This window comes from Rhinopithecus bieti, unplaced genomic scaffold (assembly GCF_001698545.2).
Source record: "Rhinopithecus bieti isolate Rb0 unplaced genomic scaffold, ASM169854v2 scaffold_26131, whole genome shotgun sequence".
Taxonomy (NCBI): Eukaryota; Metazoa; Chordata; class Mammalia; order Primates; family Cercopithecidae; genus Rhinopithecus; species Rhinopithecus bieti.
Window position 1 is genome coordinate 852939 of NW_016812390.1, and position 18561 is coordinate 871499.

Consider the following 18561-nt stretch of genomic DNA (forward strand, 5'->3'; position numbering starts at 1 on the left):
AAAAAAAAAAAAAAAATAAAATAAATAAATAAATAAATAAATGAATAAATAAATTCACAGTGTATTAATACTATATCAATATCATAAACATACCCTGTTTGATATAAAAATATAATTGCTGATTCATCATTTGCAGATTTGTACTCTATTACCGTACTCGTTTTAAAAATTCTTTAGTATTTCCATTTTATAGTAACGAAAACCCAAACGGGAATATAATTGGCCCCAAATCTATCCTTCCTCTGTTCCTTTTAACATTGTAATTAGTTCTCTTGTTTTGTTCTAAACTTTTAAAATTAAAATAAACAAAATTATAATTGGTACTCTGAGATGAATATGCAAAACTAAATAATTTTTAGACTTCTATATATTTGCCTTCTTGATTTGGTAAAGTTCTTGAAACTATTAAGGCCCCAGGAACATTTTATCTTCGGTAAATCTTGTTAGCCACAATTAAACCTCTCAAACTTTCTAGACAATATTACTTTAGGAAGATTTTTGAGTCACCCTTTTACTTCTCCCTAATGCATATTCATACATGTGCACAGGCAGACTTCAAGTGTTCTATCACATGAAATTCTGATTCCTCCCTTTCCACTCCAATTTAACACTGTATAACTGTGTTGGCCGTGATGTGTTATTCATTGTTTTATTGCAGAGGTTTGTATAATAAAGGCCTGTACAACAGGTATCATTTGATTATGCCCACATCCACCTCCATAGCAACAAAGACCCTTGTAAGTGACCTGAAAAGGAAAAGGCAACTGTGGTGGCCAGTCTCCAAGAGGACCCCAGTGATCATCGCCTCCTGGTCTTTGGAGTAGTCTCCAAGTCCCCAGCCATAACATATCAGGGTTAGTCTGTGTGACTGAAAGGATAAGGCACAAGTAGTGATATGTCCCTTCCAATATTAGGCTATAAAAGTCACTGCAGTTTTCATCTTGGTAGTTTTTTCTCTCTCCATACCATTCCCACCCTGGCCCTCGCCCCCCATCATTCCACCCAAAGGGAAGCCATCTGCCATGTCATGAGCAGCCTTGTGGAGAGGTCCACATGGTGAAGAACTCAGGCCTCCAGCCAATAGCCATCCAGGAATGCAGGCCTGCCAACAGCCATGTGAGCTAACTTGGAAATGTATCCTCTAGCTGCCGATGAGACTTCAGATGACTGCAGTCCCAGGCCAACAGCTTGACTGCAACCTCATGAGAGGTTCTGGCTCAGAGACGGAACCATGCAGCTAAGCCACTCCCAGATTCCTGACCATCAGCAACTGTATGAGATAATAATTGCTTGAAACTGCTAAGTTAAGGTATATTTGTTACACAACATTTGACAACTAATATACTAACCCCAACAAATACAGCCCACCACCACCACCAAGAAGAAATATCTAAAAAAGAAGGGAAAGCTTTACATAAAAAGGGAGAGGAAAGCAGGTTTCTTTTTGGTTACTGGGTAATAATTTTCCCTTTGAAGCACTTTTAGCACATTTCCAGCATGAATTATCTTGCCTTCTCTGTATTCTTCCATCCAATTATTAATTTCTGTCACCTCTGGGCACCTAAGATCTATTAAATCCTGAGAACTTTATATAGTATTTCTTTATTTAACATTATATTTTGCTAATAAGTCTTATGTGAGTATAATGTTCTCCAAATTAGAATTCCTCAGATTACATTGGACTCCCTACTTTTATTAGTTATTTAATTCTGCAGGTTATAATGGTAACTAAAAGAAAAAACAAAAAAAGGCCAAATTGCATTTATACTATTAAAACAATATAGAAATTCCTGGCTGGACGCGGTGGCTCATGCCTGTAATCCCAGCACTTTGGGAGGCTGAAGCGGGTGGATCACTTGAGGTCAGGAGTTCAAGACCAGCCTGGCCAACATGGTGAAACCCTGTCTCTACTAAAAATGCAAAAATTAGCCAGGCGTGGTGGCGGGTGCCTGTGGTCCCAGCTATTCAGGAGGCTGAGGCAGGAAAATCGCTTGATCCTGAAGGGTGGAGGTTGCAGTGAGCTGAAATGGTACCACTGCACTCTAGCCTGGGCAACAGAGCGAGGCACTGCCAAATAAATAAATAAATAAATAAATATCCCCATGTGTATGGACATGATCTAAAAGGAAATAGTAATAAAAACAATGTTCAAGTGATTAATTATGAGTGATTAATTTTGACATATTTTTGCCATATAAAGCAAATCAAGTCTGTAGGCATTGTCGGTGGTCTATGGGCAAGACAGCATGCAAATATTCTAAGTAATACCCATTTTGAATTTTACATTGGGTTTCCTTTAATTAAAAAATAATAATAATAAAGGAAAGAAATCAAATTCCATGTTCCACCTAAGAATGTCCTGAGAGTGACAAAGCTCATTATTGACATGCTTTGTTATACTACATTTCAGAGTCTTAGGAAAAGAAGAAAAAAAAGCATGAAGGAGGGAATAGAGCTGCATTCTGGGAATTGACTACTCATTAGCTCAATAATACTGTCTAAGTTACCTATCGTCTTGTGCCAATTTCCTCAGCAGTAAAAAGACTGGGCTAGACCAGCACTGTCTATTGCAGCAGCCACTAACCTACCACATGTGACCGGTGAGCATTTAAAATGTGACAAATCCAGGCCGGGTGCGGTGGCTCATGCCTGTAACCCCAGCACTTTGGAAGGCTGAGGCAGGCAGATCACATGAGGCCAAGAGTTCAAAACCAGCCTCGCAAACATGGTGAATTGCCATCTTTACCAAAAATAAAAAAATTAGCCCAGCGTGGTGGCGGGCACCAGTAATCCCAGCTACTCAGGAGGGTGATGCACAAGAATTGCTTGAACCCAGAGGCGGAGGGTGCAGTAAGCCAAGATTGCACCACTGCACTCCAGCATGGGCAACAGAGCAAGACTCTCAAACAAACAAACAAACAAAAAAAAAAAAACAGCACCAACAACAAAAACTAAAGAAAATGTGGCAAATCCAAGTAGAAACGTATTGTAAATATAAAATGCCCACCAGTATACAAACTTGGTACCCCGAAAAAGTATTTAAAATATCTCATTAATAACACTTTATGTTATATTTTGGAATGATATCTTGAATACATTGCATTAAATATGTTAAAAATATCTTTGGTTTCTTTTTACTCTTTAATGTGGACACTAGAAAATTTTACATTATATATGTGGCTTGCATTATGTTTTTATTGGACAGTGCTGGGATAGATCTTATCTTCCAGCCCTTAATATTCTCATAGTTATCTTTTTTTTTTTTTTTTTTTTTTTGTGACGGAGTCTCGCTGTGTCGCCCAGGCTGGAGTGCAGTGGCCGGATCTCAGCTCACTGCAAGCTCTGCCTCCCGTGTTTATGCCATTCTCCTGCCTCAGCCTCCCGAGTAGCTGGGACTACAGGCGCCTGCCACCTCGCCCGGCTAATTTTTTGTGTTTTTTAGTAGAGACGGGGTTTCACCATGTTAGCCAGGATGGTCTCGATCTCCTGACCTCGTGATCCGCCTGTCTCAGCCTCCCAAAGTGCTGGGATTACAGGCTTGAGCCACCGCGCCCGGCCTCTCATAGTTATCTTAAGCTTCAGAGGCACAGTCATTCAAGTTCAGAAAGCATTACACAGCATACGGTATATAAAATAGTTCCTTCTTTAGAGTCCACTAGGTGGCACTAGAGTTCAGGCCACAAGCTAGTAAGAGATTTAAAATTTGTACTTGCAGTTTGAAAAATTATTTATTTATTATTATTTATTTATTTTGAGATGGAGTCTCACTCTGTCACCCAGGCTGGAGTGCAGTGGCATGATTTCAGCTCACTGCAACCTCTGCCTCCCAGGTTCAAGCAATTCTCCTGTCTCAGCCTCCCCAGTAGCTGGGACTACAGATGCCCACCACCATGCCCAGCTAATTTTTGTATTTTTAGTGGATACGGGGTTTCACCATATTGCCCAGGCTGGTCTCGAACTCCTGATCTCAAATGATCTACCTGCCTCAGCCTCCCAAAGTGTTGGGATTACAGGCGTGAGCCACCGTGCCCAGGCTTAATTTTTTGAGACAGGGTCTAGTTCTGTCACCTAGGCTGGAGCACAGTGGCATGATCATGGCTCACTGCAGCCTCAAACTCCTGGGCTCAAATGATCCTCCACTTCAGCCTCATTGGTAGCTAGGACTACAGGCATGTGCCACTATGCCCAGCTAACGTTTAAAAAAATGTTGGCGGGGGTGCTGACAGGGTGCTGTGGCTCACACCTGTAATCCCAGCACTTTGGGAGGCCAAGGTGGGTGGATCACATGAGTCCAGGGGTTTGAGGACAGTCTGGGCAACATGGTGAAACTCCATCTCTACAAAAAATACAAAAATTAGCTGGGCATGGTGGCGTGCACCTGTAGTACCAGCTACTGGGGAGGCTGAGACAGGAGACTTGCTTGAGCCCGGGAGATGGAGGTTGCAGTGAACCAACATCCCACCACTGCACTCCAGCCTGGGCAAACAGAAAGAGACCCTGAATGGAAAAAAATTTTTTTAAATTATTATTATTATTATTATTTTTAATAGAGATGGGGTCTTGCTCTGTTCCCCAGGCTGGTCTTAAACTCTTGGGCTCAAGCAATCCTCCTGCCTCAGCCTCCCAAAGTGCTGGGGTTACAGGTATGAGCCACTGTGCCTGGCCTGTACTTGCAGTTTTGAGATGGAGTCTTGCTCTTGTTGCACAGGCTGGAGTGCAATGGCGCATCTCAGCTCACTGCAATCTCTGACCCCCAAATTTAAGTGATTCTCTTGCCTCAGCCTCCTGAGTAGCTGGGATTTCAGGCACCTGCCACCACACCCAGCTAATTTTTTTGTATTTTTAATAGAGATTGCGTTTCACCATGTTGACCAGGCTGGTCACAAACTCCTGACCTCAGGTGATCCGCCCGCCTAGGCCTCCCAAAGTGCTGGGATTACAGGCGTGAGCCACTAGGCCTGGCCTGTACTTGCAGTTTTCTAAATGAGCTGTGCATAGGCTCATCTCCATGCCTTTGCTCCCATTGTTCCCTCCACTGAGACACCTTTTCCTAAGTTGGCCAGCAGGCCTACAACCTACGCATTTTTAAAAATTGAGATCCTCTAAGAAGCTTTTCCTGAACATCCCTCTCCTGCCTACAAATAACTTTATGTACCCACTATCCTGTATACATATTCCTATCACAAAACCATGACATATTATTTGTTCATATGCTTTCCCCCCACTACCTCGTGTACATTTTGAGGCAGGTAGTGGTTGAGATCCTCTAAGAAGCCTTTCCTGAACACCCCCCTCCAGCCTCCAAATAACTTTATGTACCCACTATCCTGTGTACATATTTCTATCACAAAACCATGACACATTATTTGTTCACATGCTTTCCTCCCACTACCTTGTGTACATGTTGAGGCAGGTAGCGATGAGGTATTAGCTGATGCCTGGCATCCAGTTGGTGCTGTACACAATGTACCAGTCAGGATAGGTTAAGTTGTACTTCAGTTCACAAAACCCCCAGATATCAGTAGCACAATTTCTGTGCTACGGTGCAGGTATCAGTCACCTTACTGAAACAGGCCCAGTCCTTTTACTGGGCCTGTCAGATTGGACAGATTAAGGGCCCTGCGCCATGGCATCATTCCAGGACCTACACTAATGAACAGTTCCATAGGAAGCATTGCTGGTCACTGCACAGAGGGAAAAAGAGGGCCTCGCAGATTTCTCCAGCACTGAAATGCTCTCACATAGAAATAACACAAGTCACTACCACTCACAGCTCATTGGCCCCAAGAGCTAATGACATGGCCCCATCCAACCACAAGGGGGTGGTGGCACACAGATCACTTCAATTAAACTAAATCACTTGGAGGAGAGACTTAAGGTATAGGCTCTTCAATTGAAGGTTCAAAAATACCCCAAATTAGAGGCATGAGAATAAGAAAACATATCAAATATAAGAAATACAACTAGAAGAGGGTAACTACTGGCATATGAAACTCTGAAACCAGAGAGAAAAAGCCAAATAGATTTTTGAGTAGTACTATGCTAACAAAATAACAGTCATATAAACCCCGCCAGCCACAAGGGAACCAACTTACCATGTACCCAGAAGGTGGGAAACTGGAAATACTTGATAAATAACACTAGTGACAACCACAGTGCAATAAATGAAAGTGATGCTTAACCCACAGGCTTCTAGGGTAGTGACACTTTAAGAACACTCAGGAAGCAAAACTGGCTTAACAGAAGACGCTACACTCCATTGTTTCGCTTTAGCAAAAGTAAATCAAATTAATAAAATGATGCACATGCCCAGATGGGAGTGTAACTATATTGTCACAGGCAGAGGAGTGAATACAATTGTACATGGGACAGGGAGTACAAGAGTGGTGGATACAAGAAAAAAAAATAAAACAAAACAAAACAAAAAACCCTCCAACTTTGAGTAAAGGCCAAGTTGCTTAGATCTGGGAGAGCAGAAATAATCATCTGTGTGGTGTAGACACTTTACCAACTGACTTTGAGAACAATCCGAATTAAGCATACTTTTTGGTAGGTAAAACATGCTGAAGAGTACAGAAGAAAAAGCTCATGGCCTCCTGGAATGACAGTCCTCTTTGTCCCAGAGACTCAAGGAGACGGGCTGGAAGTGGTGATCACTTTTCTTCTTTACAGATCTAGTCATGACAGGCCTGCAATAGTCGTGGCCTAGGCTCACACAACTGGTTGATACAGGGCAGACCCAACTGCCTCTGCCCCAACTTCAGAGGTCTATTGATAGTATGTTTTAAACAAAGTGATTTAAGCACTTTCCTGCTCCAAAGTATTGAGATATTAAACCTCAGGTCTAGAAATTAAGACCCTCCCTACCGCGAATTTCAAGAGCAGAAGTCAACATGACACACAGTAGAAATACATATTCCACTTTATTAATTAGAAAAAATCATTTAAGCCACATGGTGGCCACAATGTCCATAACTTGAGCAGGCTTTGGTATCCCACCTCCCTCTTCAGACCAATACACACTATATTGGAGGAAGGACTTTAAAATGTAAAACAATGAGAAATGGGCACTGAACACTCCATCCTCTCCCTCCCAACAGCCCACCCACACACCTCTTCAACTGCTATCCAAACATGGAGGAGCTCTTGTGGAAGAGAGGCTGAACACCAAATAATTGAGCATAAGACATTCAAGACTAAAGGAATCCCTGGCAGATGTTTAGGAAGCAGGGTTGAAAACATCACCATCTCCCAACAGTTGAAGTTGGGACATCTAAGAGATGTCAGAGCCATACTGCTGAGAAAAGCACAGTATACACCAGACCCTGGGGTAAGCCTCTGCGAGGTAAGGGCGAGACCAACCTGTCTCACAGCCATAAGCAATCCATTCCCACCAGTGCATTAAACAGGCTTTTTCTTTTTTCTTTTTTTTTTTTTTTGACATGGAGTCTTGCTCTGTGGCCCAGGCTAGGTACAGCATGCGATCTCAACTCACTATAACCTCTGCCCCTGGGTTCAAGCAATTCTCCTGCCTCAGCCTCCCAAGTAGCTGGGATTACAGGCCTCTGCCACCACACCCAGCTAACTTTTGTATTTTTAGTAGAGACGGGGTTTCGCCATGTTGGCGAGGCTGGTCTCAAACTCCTGACCTCACGTGATCCACCCACCTCAGCCTCCCAAAGTGCTAGGATTACAGGCATGAGCGACCGGCCTAAACAGGCCTTGTCCAGGCAATGAGCATCCAGTTAGGCAGGTCCTTCAAGGCCTAGTAATAGTTAGTTCTCTGGTTACACTGGTGCTCAGCCTGCCTTCTAGGAATGGGATTCCCTTCTGGACATGTGTAGGTCAGTGTTCCAAAATATGGCCAGCACAGAAGGAGGTCTTATCACATGCTTCTGGATGGATGGTCTGGAAGGCCCTTGGTGGGTTCTGTGTTGGTTAGTTGGCTTCTGGTGGTCCAGGAGGTCCCAGGCAATGGGTTCTCTAGTAAGCCCTCTAGGGACTCCATCACTCTAACAAAGATGGAGAGTAGCGTCAGCACCACACCTAAAAGGTAGAGGTTCAACACATGCTTCATGGCTGAAAGGACCCTACTCCTCTGCAGAGAAGCAGAGCTGCCTTCTCCTTCTGAAAGGCCTCTGAACCCTGAGGAAAAAGAGGAAAGGATTAATCTATAGCCTTTTGGGGGTATGCATGCATCCAGCCCTGACTCTTCTGTCCTCTCACGGGGCTGAAAGAGAGGCTTAGCCAGTGAGGGACACAGGGACCAGGGGATGTTCTTGCACAGCAACTCTCCAAGAATATTTTACGTTGCAAACTTCATGGCTACGGAGCCAGTCTTGCTTCTTGGACTAATTCAAGAACACTTCTTAAAACGTTGACTTTCTTAGGCCAGGAGCGGTGGCTCACGTCTGTAATCCCAGCACTTTGGGAGGCCGAAGCGGGTGGATCACCTGAGATCAGGAGTTCGAGACCAGCCTGACCAACATGGTGAAACCCTGTCTCTACTACAAATACAAAAATTAGCCTGGCGTGGTGGCACATGCCTGTAATCCCAGCTACTCAGGAGGCTGAGGCAGAATCGCTTGAACCTGGGAGGCAGAGGTTGCAGTGAGCCAAGATTGAGCCATTGCACTCCAGCCTGGGCAACAAAAGCGAAACTCTGTCTCAAACACAAACTTTTACTTTCTTGAAAACTTTGTTCTTGCAAGGAAGGCACAATGCACAACCCCTGTGCTACAGTGCAGGTATCAGTCACCTTCCTGAAATAGGCCCAGTCCTTTTGCAGGGGGGTGGTGGGTAATGGGAAATATAAGAACATGCCCTAGAGAAAGCAACCTGCCTAGAAGTCTCTCCCACATCACAGACTGGAGTTAACTAAACTTTTTGCAAGTCCAAATTACTCTTCAAGGGTCCAATCTATCAAGTTCATTTATTTAACAAACATACCATGAATATCTTCAATGTGTTAGGTACCCTGGAATATACTAGGGCCACATGGCAAACCTTATAGACAAAGGGTAGTTACCACGCAACACGCTAAGTGTTGGGACAGGAAGGAGATGGTGAAGGTGCTTTGGGAGGGCATGGCAGGGATGCCTAACTCAGCACCGGTGGGCATGAGATGGGCCACGTGGATCCTAGTTAGGGCCACCTCAGGACAAAACAGGGCTGACGGCTGACTGGGGACCCCGGATGGCAGGGGGCGGGGGCGAGGAGAGAGGCTCCCGGCGGCGCACCCCCAGCCCTGGAACGCGAGGCTGCTAGCCCGGCCAGCACTCTGGCGATGGGGGTGGGGAGCCGGGGAAGCCCACGGGCCGCTCACCTCTGGAGGAAGAGCAGGGAGTGGGTCGCCGGCTGTAGCAGCAGGTCGTGCAAGAGTCGGGAGGAAAGTCGGTTACTAAGCAGCAGCGCAGAAGCTTCCCGCCACAAAACTCACTGGAGACAAAAGCGCGGTCACCAGCAGAGCGCCGAGCAAAGCCACCGAGCCTCCGCCCCTTATAGCCGCGGGTCCGCCCCCGGAGGGCCGCCCCCGGAGGGCACGCGCAAGCGCACTGGAGGCCGCACGCACGCGCCGGGGCGCACACGCAGGGACGCACGTCCGCGGCCCCGCCCCGCGGGCGACCGGGTTTGGGGACTGTCCAAGGTGCTCTCCCGCGGAGCTGTTTCCAAAAGTACACGTCGTGCGGTTTTGAGTCATTGTGTTCTGGAGTGAGACGAGGTGTATGTATTAATCTCTACTGCCATCTCTGCTGTAGAAAACATTTGAAGGAGTCAGAGAGCACATATCCCTCGTCCCCAGTAGGTGAAAATCACCGACGGCTTTCGTGTAGGTGAAGCCCTGCAGTGGAGGGTGGGTTCTTCCCCAGAGATTTCGGCAAGCGCTAAATTGTCAGAGGGCACCAGACCCTTACCCACTCGTTATTTTCTTCAAGGACTGAAGAGCGGGTTTTGTTTCACTTCATAGAGGTACCAAGATTCCAAATCCCGAGTTTCAGTTGCCATCAGTATCTCTGGAATGGTGAGGCCCTTGTGCACCACATTAAGCTCTGCAAGCTCTCCTTTCTATGAGAGTTTGTCGTGTCGTTTAAGAAAACGTGAAATACTCCTGGCCCTGGTGTGGGATCCTAACTGCATATGGGCAAGTCACTTGATATTTAAATGGGCCTCAGTTTTCTCATCTATAATGAAGACATTGGCCACTTTCTTCTTCTTTGTTTTTCTCCTTTTTTTTTTTTTCTTGCTGTGTTGCCCAGGCTGGTCTCGAACCCCTCATCTCAAGCCATCCTCCCACCTCGGCCTCCCAAAGTGCTGGGGCTACAGGCGTGAGTCACCGCGCCTGGCCGCTAGATGATTTTTAAGGGTGCTTTCGGCTTGAACTAAAGAACCAGGAGGTCACAGACCAGCCTTATGCCCAGATTTGGGGGCTGGGCTGCCTTACTAAGCACCCCCCACCCACTCAGCCAAGACCGTGCGGTCTGTCTTGAGAGCACGCAACGGGGGATCTCCGAAAGTAGAGTCCCGGAGAGACACTGGGAATGGGGAGGACCCCCGGGAAGGGATATACACGCCGCGGAAAGGAAGGCCGCTGGTGGCTTCAGAACTGGCGGTTCCGTGTACCCGGGTCAAGTTCCTGTGCCGGATGGGAAAGAACCCTGTGACTTTCCACATCTCAGCAAGCTCGGCGGGCTCCGCTGAACAAGGGCTGTTGGACGGGAAGGGAGGAGCCAATCCCCACTGCGACTTTTCCCCTCCTTTCCTGGCTGGCTGGCAGTGGTCTGTCGGGAATGAGGGGGTGGGGAAGCCGGGAAAGCAGAAGGTTGGGGCTGGAGGCCTGCTGGCAGGCAGGCAGACATTTGGAACCAACTTTCCTGCTCAGTCCGCAGAACTTTTGGTCCTTCGCTATACCAGAGTTTCGTCTGTTTTTTTGCTTGACTCTGTGACCCTTCTTTCACACTGTTATTAAATAGGTCTCAAGCTGCGAAATCAGTGCCAGATCCAAACGCCACTACTTTGCCAGGTGAAGGCCTTGGGCGAACCCTTTAAGCTTCCTGTAATTTGGTTTCCTCAGCTGTTATGTGAGATCATAACAGTCTTAGCCTGGATATTAAATGAATTAATCCATATAAAGCACTTAGAACAATGCCTGGCACATAGAAAACATTCCATGAGTGTTAGCATTATCTGTATCATCAACTACAAAATTCCCAGTGAGGGATTTTGCTCATTAGCAGCGAATGAGCTGCTGGTGAATGGTGAATGAATGTGGGAATTCTACAATGACCCTTTGGGTTCTACTTAGTTTGAATTCTAAATTTATACTTCACACAGCTGGAAGAAGGGATGGGCACCTCTCCAACAATTCTTTCTCCCCATATTCACTGCCACTGTCTAAAGGTCATGCCAGTTGGAAATAAGAAGGGCTTGGGTGAGGGCAGCTCTATGCTTTTCCATCTGTCAGCTACAAATGTAGCTAACTGCATCAGGATTTAGTCCTGCTTTCAACACCTTGGCCAGGCTAACTGACCCCTTTGAATTTTAGTTTCTTAATCTGTACAATGAGGAAAATAATCTGTAAAACAGGGTTGTTGTGAGGGTTGGAAATAATGCACATAGAGTATGTCATATATGCTCAATAAATAGTAGCTATTATTTTGCTAAAAAGTGTAAAGCCAGATTCTTGTTCTAAATAAACTTGTCACCTGGTTGAGTAAACAAGACCTGAATAAGATAAGATAACTAACAACCCAAGGCAGTGTGGGGGTAGAGCTTAGAAGTAAGTACCTAACTAGGGTAGTAATGTTTTGCTTGGGGAACTGGGATTTTAACATTCACTATGGTTATTAAAAAAAAAAAAAAAAAAAAAGAGCTGAGCGTGGTGGCTCGCGCCTGTAATCCCAGTACTTTGAGAGGCTGAGGCAGGCAGATCGCCTGATGTCAGGAGTTTGAGACCAGGCTGACCAACATGGAGAAACCCCATCTCTACTAAAAATATAAAATTAGCCAGGCATGGTGGGACATGCCTGTAATCCCAGCTACTCAGGAGGCCGAGGCAGGAGAATCACCTGAACCTGGGAGGCAGAGGTTGCACTGAGCCGTGATCAAGCCATTGCACTCCAGCCTGGGCAACAAGAGCGAAACTCCATCTCAAAAAAAAAAAAAAAAAAAAAAAAAGATAGTGGAAACGAAATAATCGTTCTTCAAGTAACTGATATGTGCTGAACATTTTGCTAAATACATTACATGTATTATTTAATTTTTCTTCTTTTTTTTTTTTTTTGAGACAGAGTCTCACTCTGCCGCCCAGGCTGGAGTGCAGTGGCACGATCTTGGCTCACTGCAATCTCCGCCTCCCAGGTTCACGCCATTCTCCTGCCTCAGCCTCCCGAGTAGCTGGGACTATAGGCGCTCGCCACCACACCCGGCTAATTTTTGTATTCTTTAGTAGAGACGGGGTTTCACTGTGTTAGCCAGTATGGTCTCGATCTCCTGCCCTCGTAATCCACCCGCCTCGGCCTCCCAAAGTGCTAGGATTCCAGGTGTGAGCCACCACTCCTGGCCTGTTTAATTTTTCTAATGATGCGATGAGGTAGGTATTATTGCCTCTCTTCTTTATTTGTTGTTGTTATTGTTGTTGAGAAAGGGTCTCACTCTGTTTTCCAGACTGGAGTACAGTGGCACGATCACTGCTCACTGCAGCCTTGACTTACTGGGCTCAAGCTATCCTCCCACCTCAGCCTCCTGAGTAGCTGGGACTACAGGCAAACATCACCACACCCAGCTAATTTATTTATTTATTTATTTATTTATTTCTCTCTCTCTCACTCTTTTCCTTTCTTTTCTTTCCTTTCTTTCTTTCTTATTTTTTTGTAGACGTGGGGTCTCTCCATGCTGCCCTGACTGGTCTCAAACTCATGAGCTCTAGCAGTCCTCCCACCTCAGCCTCCCAAAGTGCTGGGATTACAGGTGTGAGCCACTGTACCCAACCTTCTTTATTTGTTAACTATGCTTTTTCCTCCAGAGGAAGAAGAGACTTTCTTCACCTAGTCTTTTACTCATCTTTCACATCTCAATTCAAACATATTTCCTCTGGTCACCCTTGCTGACCCTCAGGCCCTGTTCCAGGCTCCAGTGGCATGATAGACATTTCTCTCCCAATGTGTTACTTTGCCCTTAGTTGTATTAATGTCTGCATCCCTTCAAAAGCCTGAAAAGTCAGTGAAAGGAGTGTTTGGTCTGATTTTGTTTCCATTCCATCTCCAGCAGCTAGCACGAAATAGTAGGCTTTTGATAAATATTTATTGATTGAAGGAATAAATGAATGAATATTTTACCCAGTATCTTCAGTGAGTACCCATTGTTTCACCAAGGAAAGGTAAATAAGGGCCCCAAGACAAGCCGTTTTCAGGCTCTACCTCCTCCTTGGAACTGCAACCAAGGAAAGCTTTTTATAAGCTGCCCTTCTCCCAAAGCCCCTAAAAAGAAGTGATTCTGAAGTCAACCCACACAAGAGTACCATATTAAGAACACAAGTATTTTCACAAATTTGATCTTATCATCCAGTGTTCATTTAAAGAACATGTACTTACATTTCTGATAAGTATAAACTGGTACATTCTGTATGGAAATCAATTTGTCAGTAATTGTTTCCCCGACCCCCGCTTTTTTTAAAAAAACACCTCAAGACCATTGAGGTGTTAAAAAAGACCACTGAGGCCAGGCGCGGTGGCTCAAGCCTGTAATCCCAGCACTTTGGGAGGCCGAGACGGGCGGATCACGAGGTCAGGAGATCGAGACCATCCTGGCTAACACGGTGAAACCTCATCTCTACTAAAATACAAAACTAGCCGGGCGAGGTGGCGGGTGCCTGTAGTCCCAGCTACTCGGGAGGCTGAGGCAGGAGAATGGCGTAAACCCAGGAGGCGGAGCTTGCAGTGAGCTGAGATCCGGCCACTGCACTCCAGCCCTGGGGGACAGAGCTAGACTCCGCCTCAAAAAAAAAAAAAAAAGACCACTGAGTACCATTTGGCAATATCTGTAAAAATAAAAGCATACACATACCCTTTAGCCCAGAATTCAATTTTTAGGATTTATCCTTACAGACAGACTTCCACATGTAGAGAATGGAGTATGTAAAGGTAGTTGTTACAGCACTGTTTGTAATAGTGAAAGACTGGAAGAAACAGCCCATCGATAGAGAACTGGTTAAATAAAAGATGGTGCATTCAGACAGTGAATTACCATAAAGCCAGAAAAAAGAGAGTAAGTTCCGTACTTATCGACAAGATCTCTACAATATATTGTTAAATGAAAAGGGTATATAGTATGTGTACAGTATGCTACAGTTTATGTTAAAATGAACATAAAAAATAGAATACAATGAGACACCACTTCATACTCACTAGGATGGCTATAACACAAACAAGCAAAAAAAAAAACCAGAAAAGAACAAATGTTGATGAAAATGTAGAGAAAATAGAACCCTCATACGTTGCTGTTAGAATGTAAAATAGTGCAGCTGCTTTAGAATAGTTCCTCAAAAAGTTAAACATAGAATTACCATATGATCCAGCAATTTCGCTCCTAAATATATATCCAAGTGAACTGAAGATGTACGTTCACACACAAATGCTTATACACAAATGTTCATAGCAGCATTATTCATAATAACCAAAAAAGTAGAAACAACCCAAATATCCATCAACTGGCTAAAAGATAAACAAAATGTGATACAATGGAATATTATTCAGCCATAAAAAATGAAGTATTGATACATGCTATAATATGGATGCACCTTGAACACATTATGCTAAGTGAAGGAAACCAGAAACAAAAGAGCACATATTGTATGATTCCACTTATGTGACATGTCAGAATAGGCAAATCCAGGGCCGGGCGTAGTGGCTCCCACCTGTAATACCAGCACTTTGAGGATCCCAGCACAGAGACCAAGGTGAGCAGATCACTGGAGGTGAGGAGTTTGAGACCAGCCTGCCAACATGGTGAAACCCTGCCTCTACAAAAAAATAAAAAATTAGCCGGGCATTTTGGTGCTGACCTGTAGTCCCACCTACTCGGGAAGCTGAGACAGGAAAATTGCTTGAACCCAGGAGGCAGAGGTTGCAGTGAGCTGAGATCACACCACTGTACTCCAGCCCGGGCAACAGAGTGAGACTGTCTCAAAAAAAAAAAAAAAAAAAAGGCAAATCCACAGAGACAGAAAGTAGGTAAGTGGTTGCCAGGGGCTGGTGGAGAGGGGACTGGGGAATGACTGCTAGTAGGTACAGGGTGGTTTTTTTTTGGTGTGTGGGCTGTTGATGAAATGTTCTAAAATTAGACAGTGCTGACAGTTATACAATTATACAAGTCTGTGAATATACTTAACCATTGAATTGCATATTTTAAAATGGTGGATTTTGATATGTGAACTGTATCTAAATAAAGTCATTTTTTTTAAAGGAGGGCAAGTTGAAGACATCTTCAGATGACAACAAAAGCAGAGTTAGCTGCCATAGGCCCTTACCATGGAAACTACTGAAGAGTGAACCTAAGACACAAGAAAACTGAACCCAAAAGGAAATAGGGAAATGCAATAAAAAATGGTAAGGAAATATTTACAAAACATATGGATGTATCTAAACAAATTATGACTATGCAAAGCTATTAGTAATAATGGTTGATTTGGAAAAGTAACAATAACAAGATAAACTTAAAAATTGGTAAACATTTCAGATGGGAACAGTGAGCAAAGATAAAGTTTAATAAGTTTTTATTTGGAAGGAAAGTAAATATTGATTAATTTTAGACTTTTTTTTTTTTTGAGACAGAGTCTTGCTTTATTGTCCAGACTGTAGTACAGTGGTATGATCTTAGCTCACTGCAACTTCCACCTCCCAGGTTCAAGCAATCCTCCTGCCTCAGTCCCCCTAGTAGCTGGGATTACAGGCATGTGCCACCATGCCCAGCTAACTTTTATATATATATTTTTTAGTAGAAACAGGGTTTCATCACGTTGGCCAGGCTAGTCTTAAACTCCCGGCCTCAGGTGATGCATCCGCCTCGGCCTCCCAAAGTGCTGGGATTACAGGTGTGAGCCACGCCTGGCTTTTTTTTTTTTTTTGAGACAGAGTCTTGGTCTTGTCACCCAGGCTGGAATGCAGTGGTGCAGTCTCGGCTCACTGCAACCTCTGCCTCCCAGGTTCAAGTGATTCTCCTGCCTCAGCCTCCCGAGTAGCTGGGATTACAGGCGCCTACCACCACACCCAGCTAAATTTTGTATTCTTAGTAGAGACAGGGTTTCACCATGTTGGCCAGGCTGCTCCCAAACTCCTGACCTCAAGTGATTTACTTGAAGTGATCCACTGCCTCAGCCTCACAAAGTGCTGGGATTACAGGTGTAAGCCACCATGCCCAGCCAATTTTAGACTTTTAAGTCTGTATATTAAAATGTTAGGAGTTGGTTGGGCGCAGTGGCTCATGCCTATAATCCCAGAACTTTGGTAGGCCAAGGTGGGTGGATTAGTTGAGGTCAGGAGTTCAAGACCAACCTTATTAAATAAATAAACAAATATATTTATATTTATTATTATTTTTTATTTTTTTGAGACAGAGTCTCACTCTGTCACCCAGGCTGGAGTGCAGTGGCGTGATCTCAGCTCATTGCAACTTCCGCCTCCCGGGTTCAAGCGATTCTCTTGCCTCAACCTCCTGAGTAGCTGATCTACAGGTGCCAGCCACCACACCCAGCTAATTTTTGTATTTTTTTTAGTAGAGATGGGGTTTTACCATGTTGGCCAGGCTGGTCNATATTTTTTTAAAAGTTATTATTTTTTATTTTTTTGAGACAGAGTCTCACTCTGTCACCCAGGCTGGAGTGCAGTGGCGTGATCTCAGCTCATTGCAACTTCCGCCTCCCGGGTTCAAGCGATTCTCTTGCCTCAACCTCCTGAGTAGCTGATCTACAGGTGCCAGCCACCACACCCAGCTAATTTTTGTATTTTTTTTAGTAGAGATGGGGTTTTACCATGTTGGCCAGGCTGGTCTCAAACTCCTGACCTCAGGTGATCCACCTGCCTCAGCCTCCCAAAGTGCTGGGATTACAGGCATGAGCCACCGCACCTGGCCAAAAAAAATTAAAATGTTAAGGGTAGCTCTTCCTCTTCCTTCCCTTCCTGTACAATTCAGTCTTCAGGCCATTAGGTAAAATAGTACAAAGTGTCTACAATGAAGAGGAAAACCGATGGCCCAGAGTGGAATGTCACTTTTATTCACTATTATGTCCTCAGTGTCTGAAACATGTTCACTCAATATTTGGCTTGCTCTGTCACTTCCTTCTGGACTCTGATCAAATGTCGTTTCTCAGGGAGGCTTTCCTAATCATTTCATGTACAGCAACACTCAACACCTACTCTTCTCCTTTACCCTGTTTTATTTTTTCTTCATAGTACTCAACACTATTTTGTATTTATTTGTTGATTATCTGTCTTCCTCCACTAGAATGTAGCTCCTTGAGAACAAGGACTCAGACTATTGTGTCAATTACTGTGTTCCTAAACCCAAAACAGTGCCTTCCATGTAGTACATGCTCAACAAATATTGTTGAATGAATGAATCATGTTTGTGTATCTGAGATATTTTATAACTGAAAGGAACATGCCAAGCATGGTGGCTGACGCCTGTAATCTCAGCACTTTGGGAAGCTGATGTGGGAGCATTGCTTGAGCCCAAGAGTTCAAGACCAGCCTAGGCAACATGACAAGACCCCGTCTCTAAAAAAATTAATAATAATAACAGAGCAGCTGATCAATTTCTAATTCTATTTATGGATGTTTGTTGCACAGCATTTTTACAATGATCATCTCTGGGTGATATGATAATGAACTCCTTTTTTCCTCCTGTTTTCTCCCGTGTGCATCTGTTTCTTTTACCATCAGAGAAAAAAGTTAAAATTTACGAACATTTTGTAAATTTACAGCTTGAGCAACATGGTGACAATGCAGGGAAAACAAACACAGGAGTTTGGATGGGGAAATTGGGTCAAGAGCTTGGAGCAGCTAGTGGGAAGTGGGAGTGGAGTGGGAGGGCCTGGCAGTATGGCACCAGAGGAAGGTGCCCACGGAGAGTTGGCCCTGGAAGATGGGCAGAGGGCAAACAAGGCAAGCAGTGACTTCTTCACCTCCCACCTGAGCCAGCAACCTAAATTCTGAGTCTGGTTGTGGCACTAACTAACCAGTCACCTGGGGCCAGTCACTTCTTCAGGCCTCAGTTTCCTCATCTGTGAAGCACAGGGCTGAGGGAGACAAGCTGTCTCTCTCAGAGCCTTTCTCCCTAAGAGGTGGGTGGTCCTAGAACCTACACTGAGAAGCTGTGGTGTGGGTGGCGGACTCCCACCAACACAACAGGCCTCTGCTCTCAAGCTCTGTTTGGGAAATACTGGATGAATAATGTGGAATAGGAGAAAAACAGTATTCAAAACTGTATGGGCCCTTTAAGTTAACCATGATAAATACAGAGAGAGAGAGAGAGAGAGAGAGAGAGAGAGAGAGAGAGAGAGAGAGAGAG

General features: G+C 44.6%; 1 protein-coding gene and 1 pseudogene across 1 annotated transcript; one reads left to right on the top strand and one right to left on the bottom strand.

Moving 5' to 3' along the window:
- Window positions 1–6904: 6904 nt before the first annotated feature.
- HILPDA (hypoxia inducible lipid droplet associated) lies at window positions 6905–9514 on the bottom strand. Its single transcript, XM_017896285.1, has 2 exons — window positions 9326–9514; window positions 6905–8145 (listed from the first exon to the last, which is right to left on the bottom strand). The coding sequence occupies exon 2, from the start codon at window positions 8075–8077 to the stop codon at window positions 7886–7888; it is 192 nt and encodes a 63-aa protein (XP_017751774.1). The 5' UTR covers window positions 8078–8145; window positions 9326–9514; the 3' UTR covers window positions 6905–7885.
- Window positions 9515–9608: 94 nt separating this feature from the next.
- Window positions 9609–18561, top strand: part of LOC108544882 (60S ribosomal protein L37 pseudogene) — a 24581-nt pseudogene continuing 15628 nt past the window's right edge.

Coding starts and splice junctions, on each gene's coding strand:
- HILPDA (XM_017896285.1), bottom strand. CDS start 8,077: ATGAAGCATGTGTTGAACCTCTACCTTTTAGGTGTGGTGCTGACGCTA.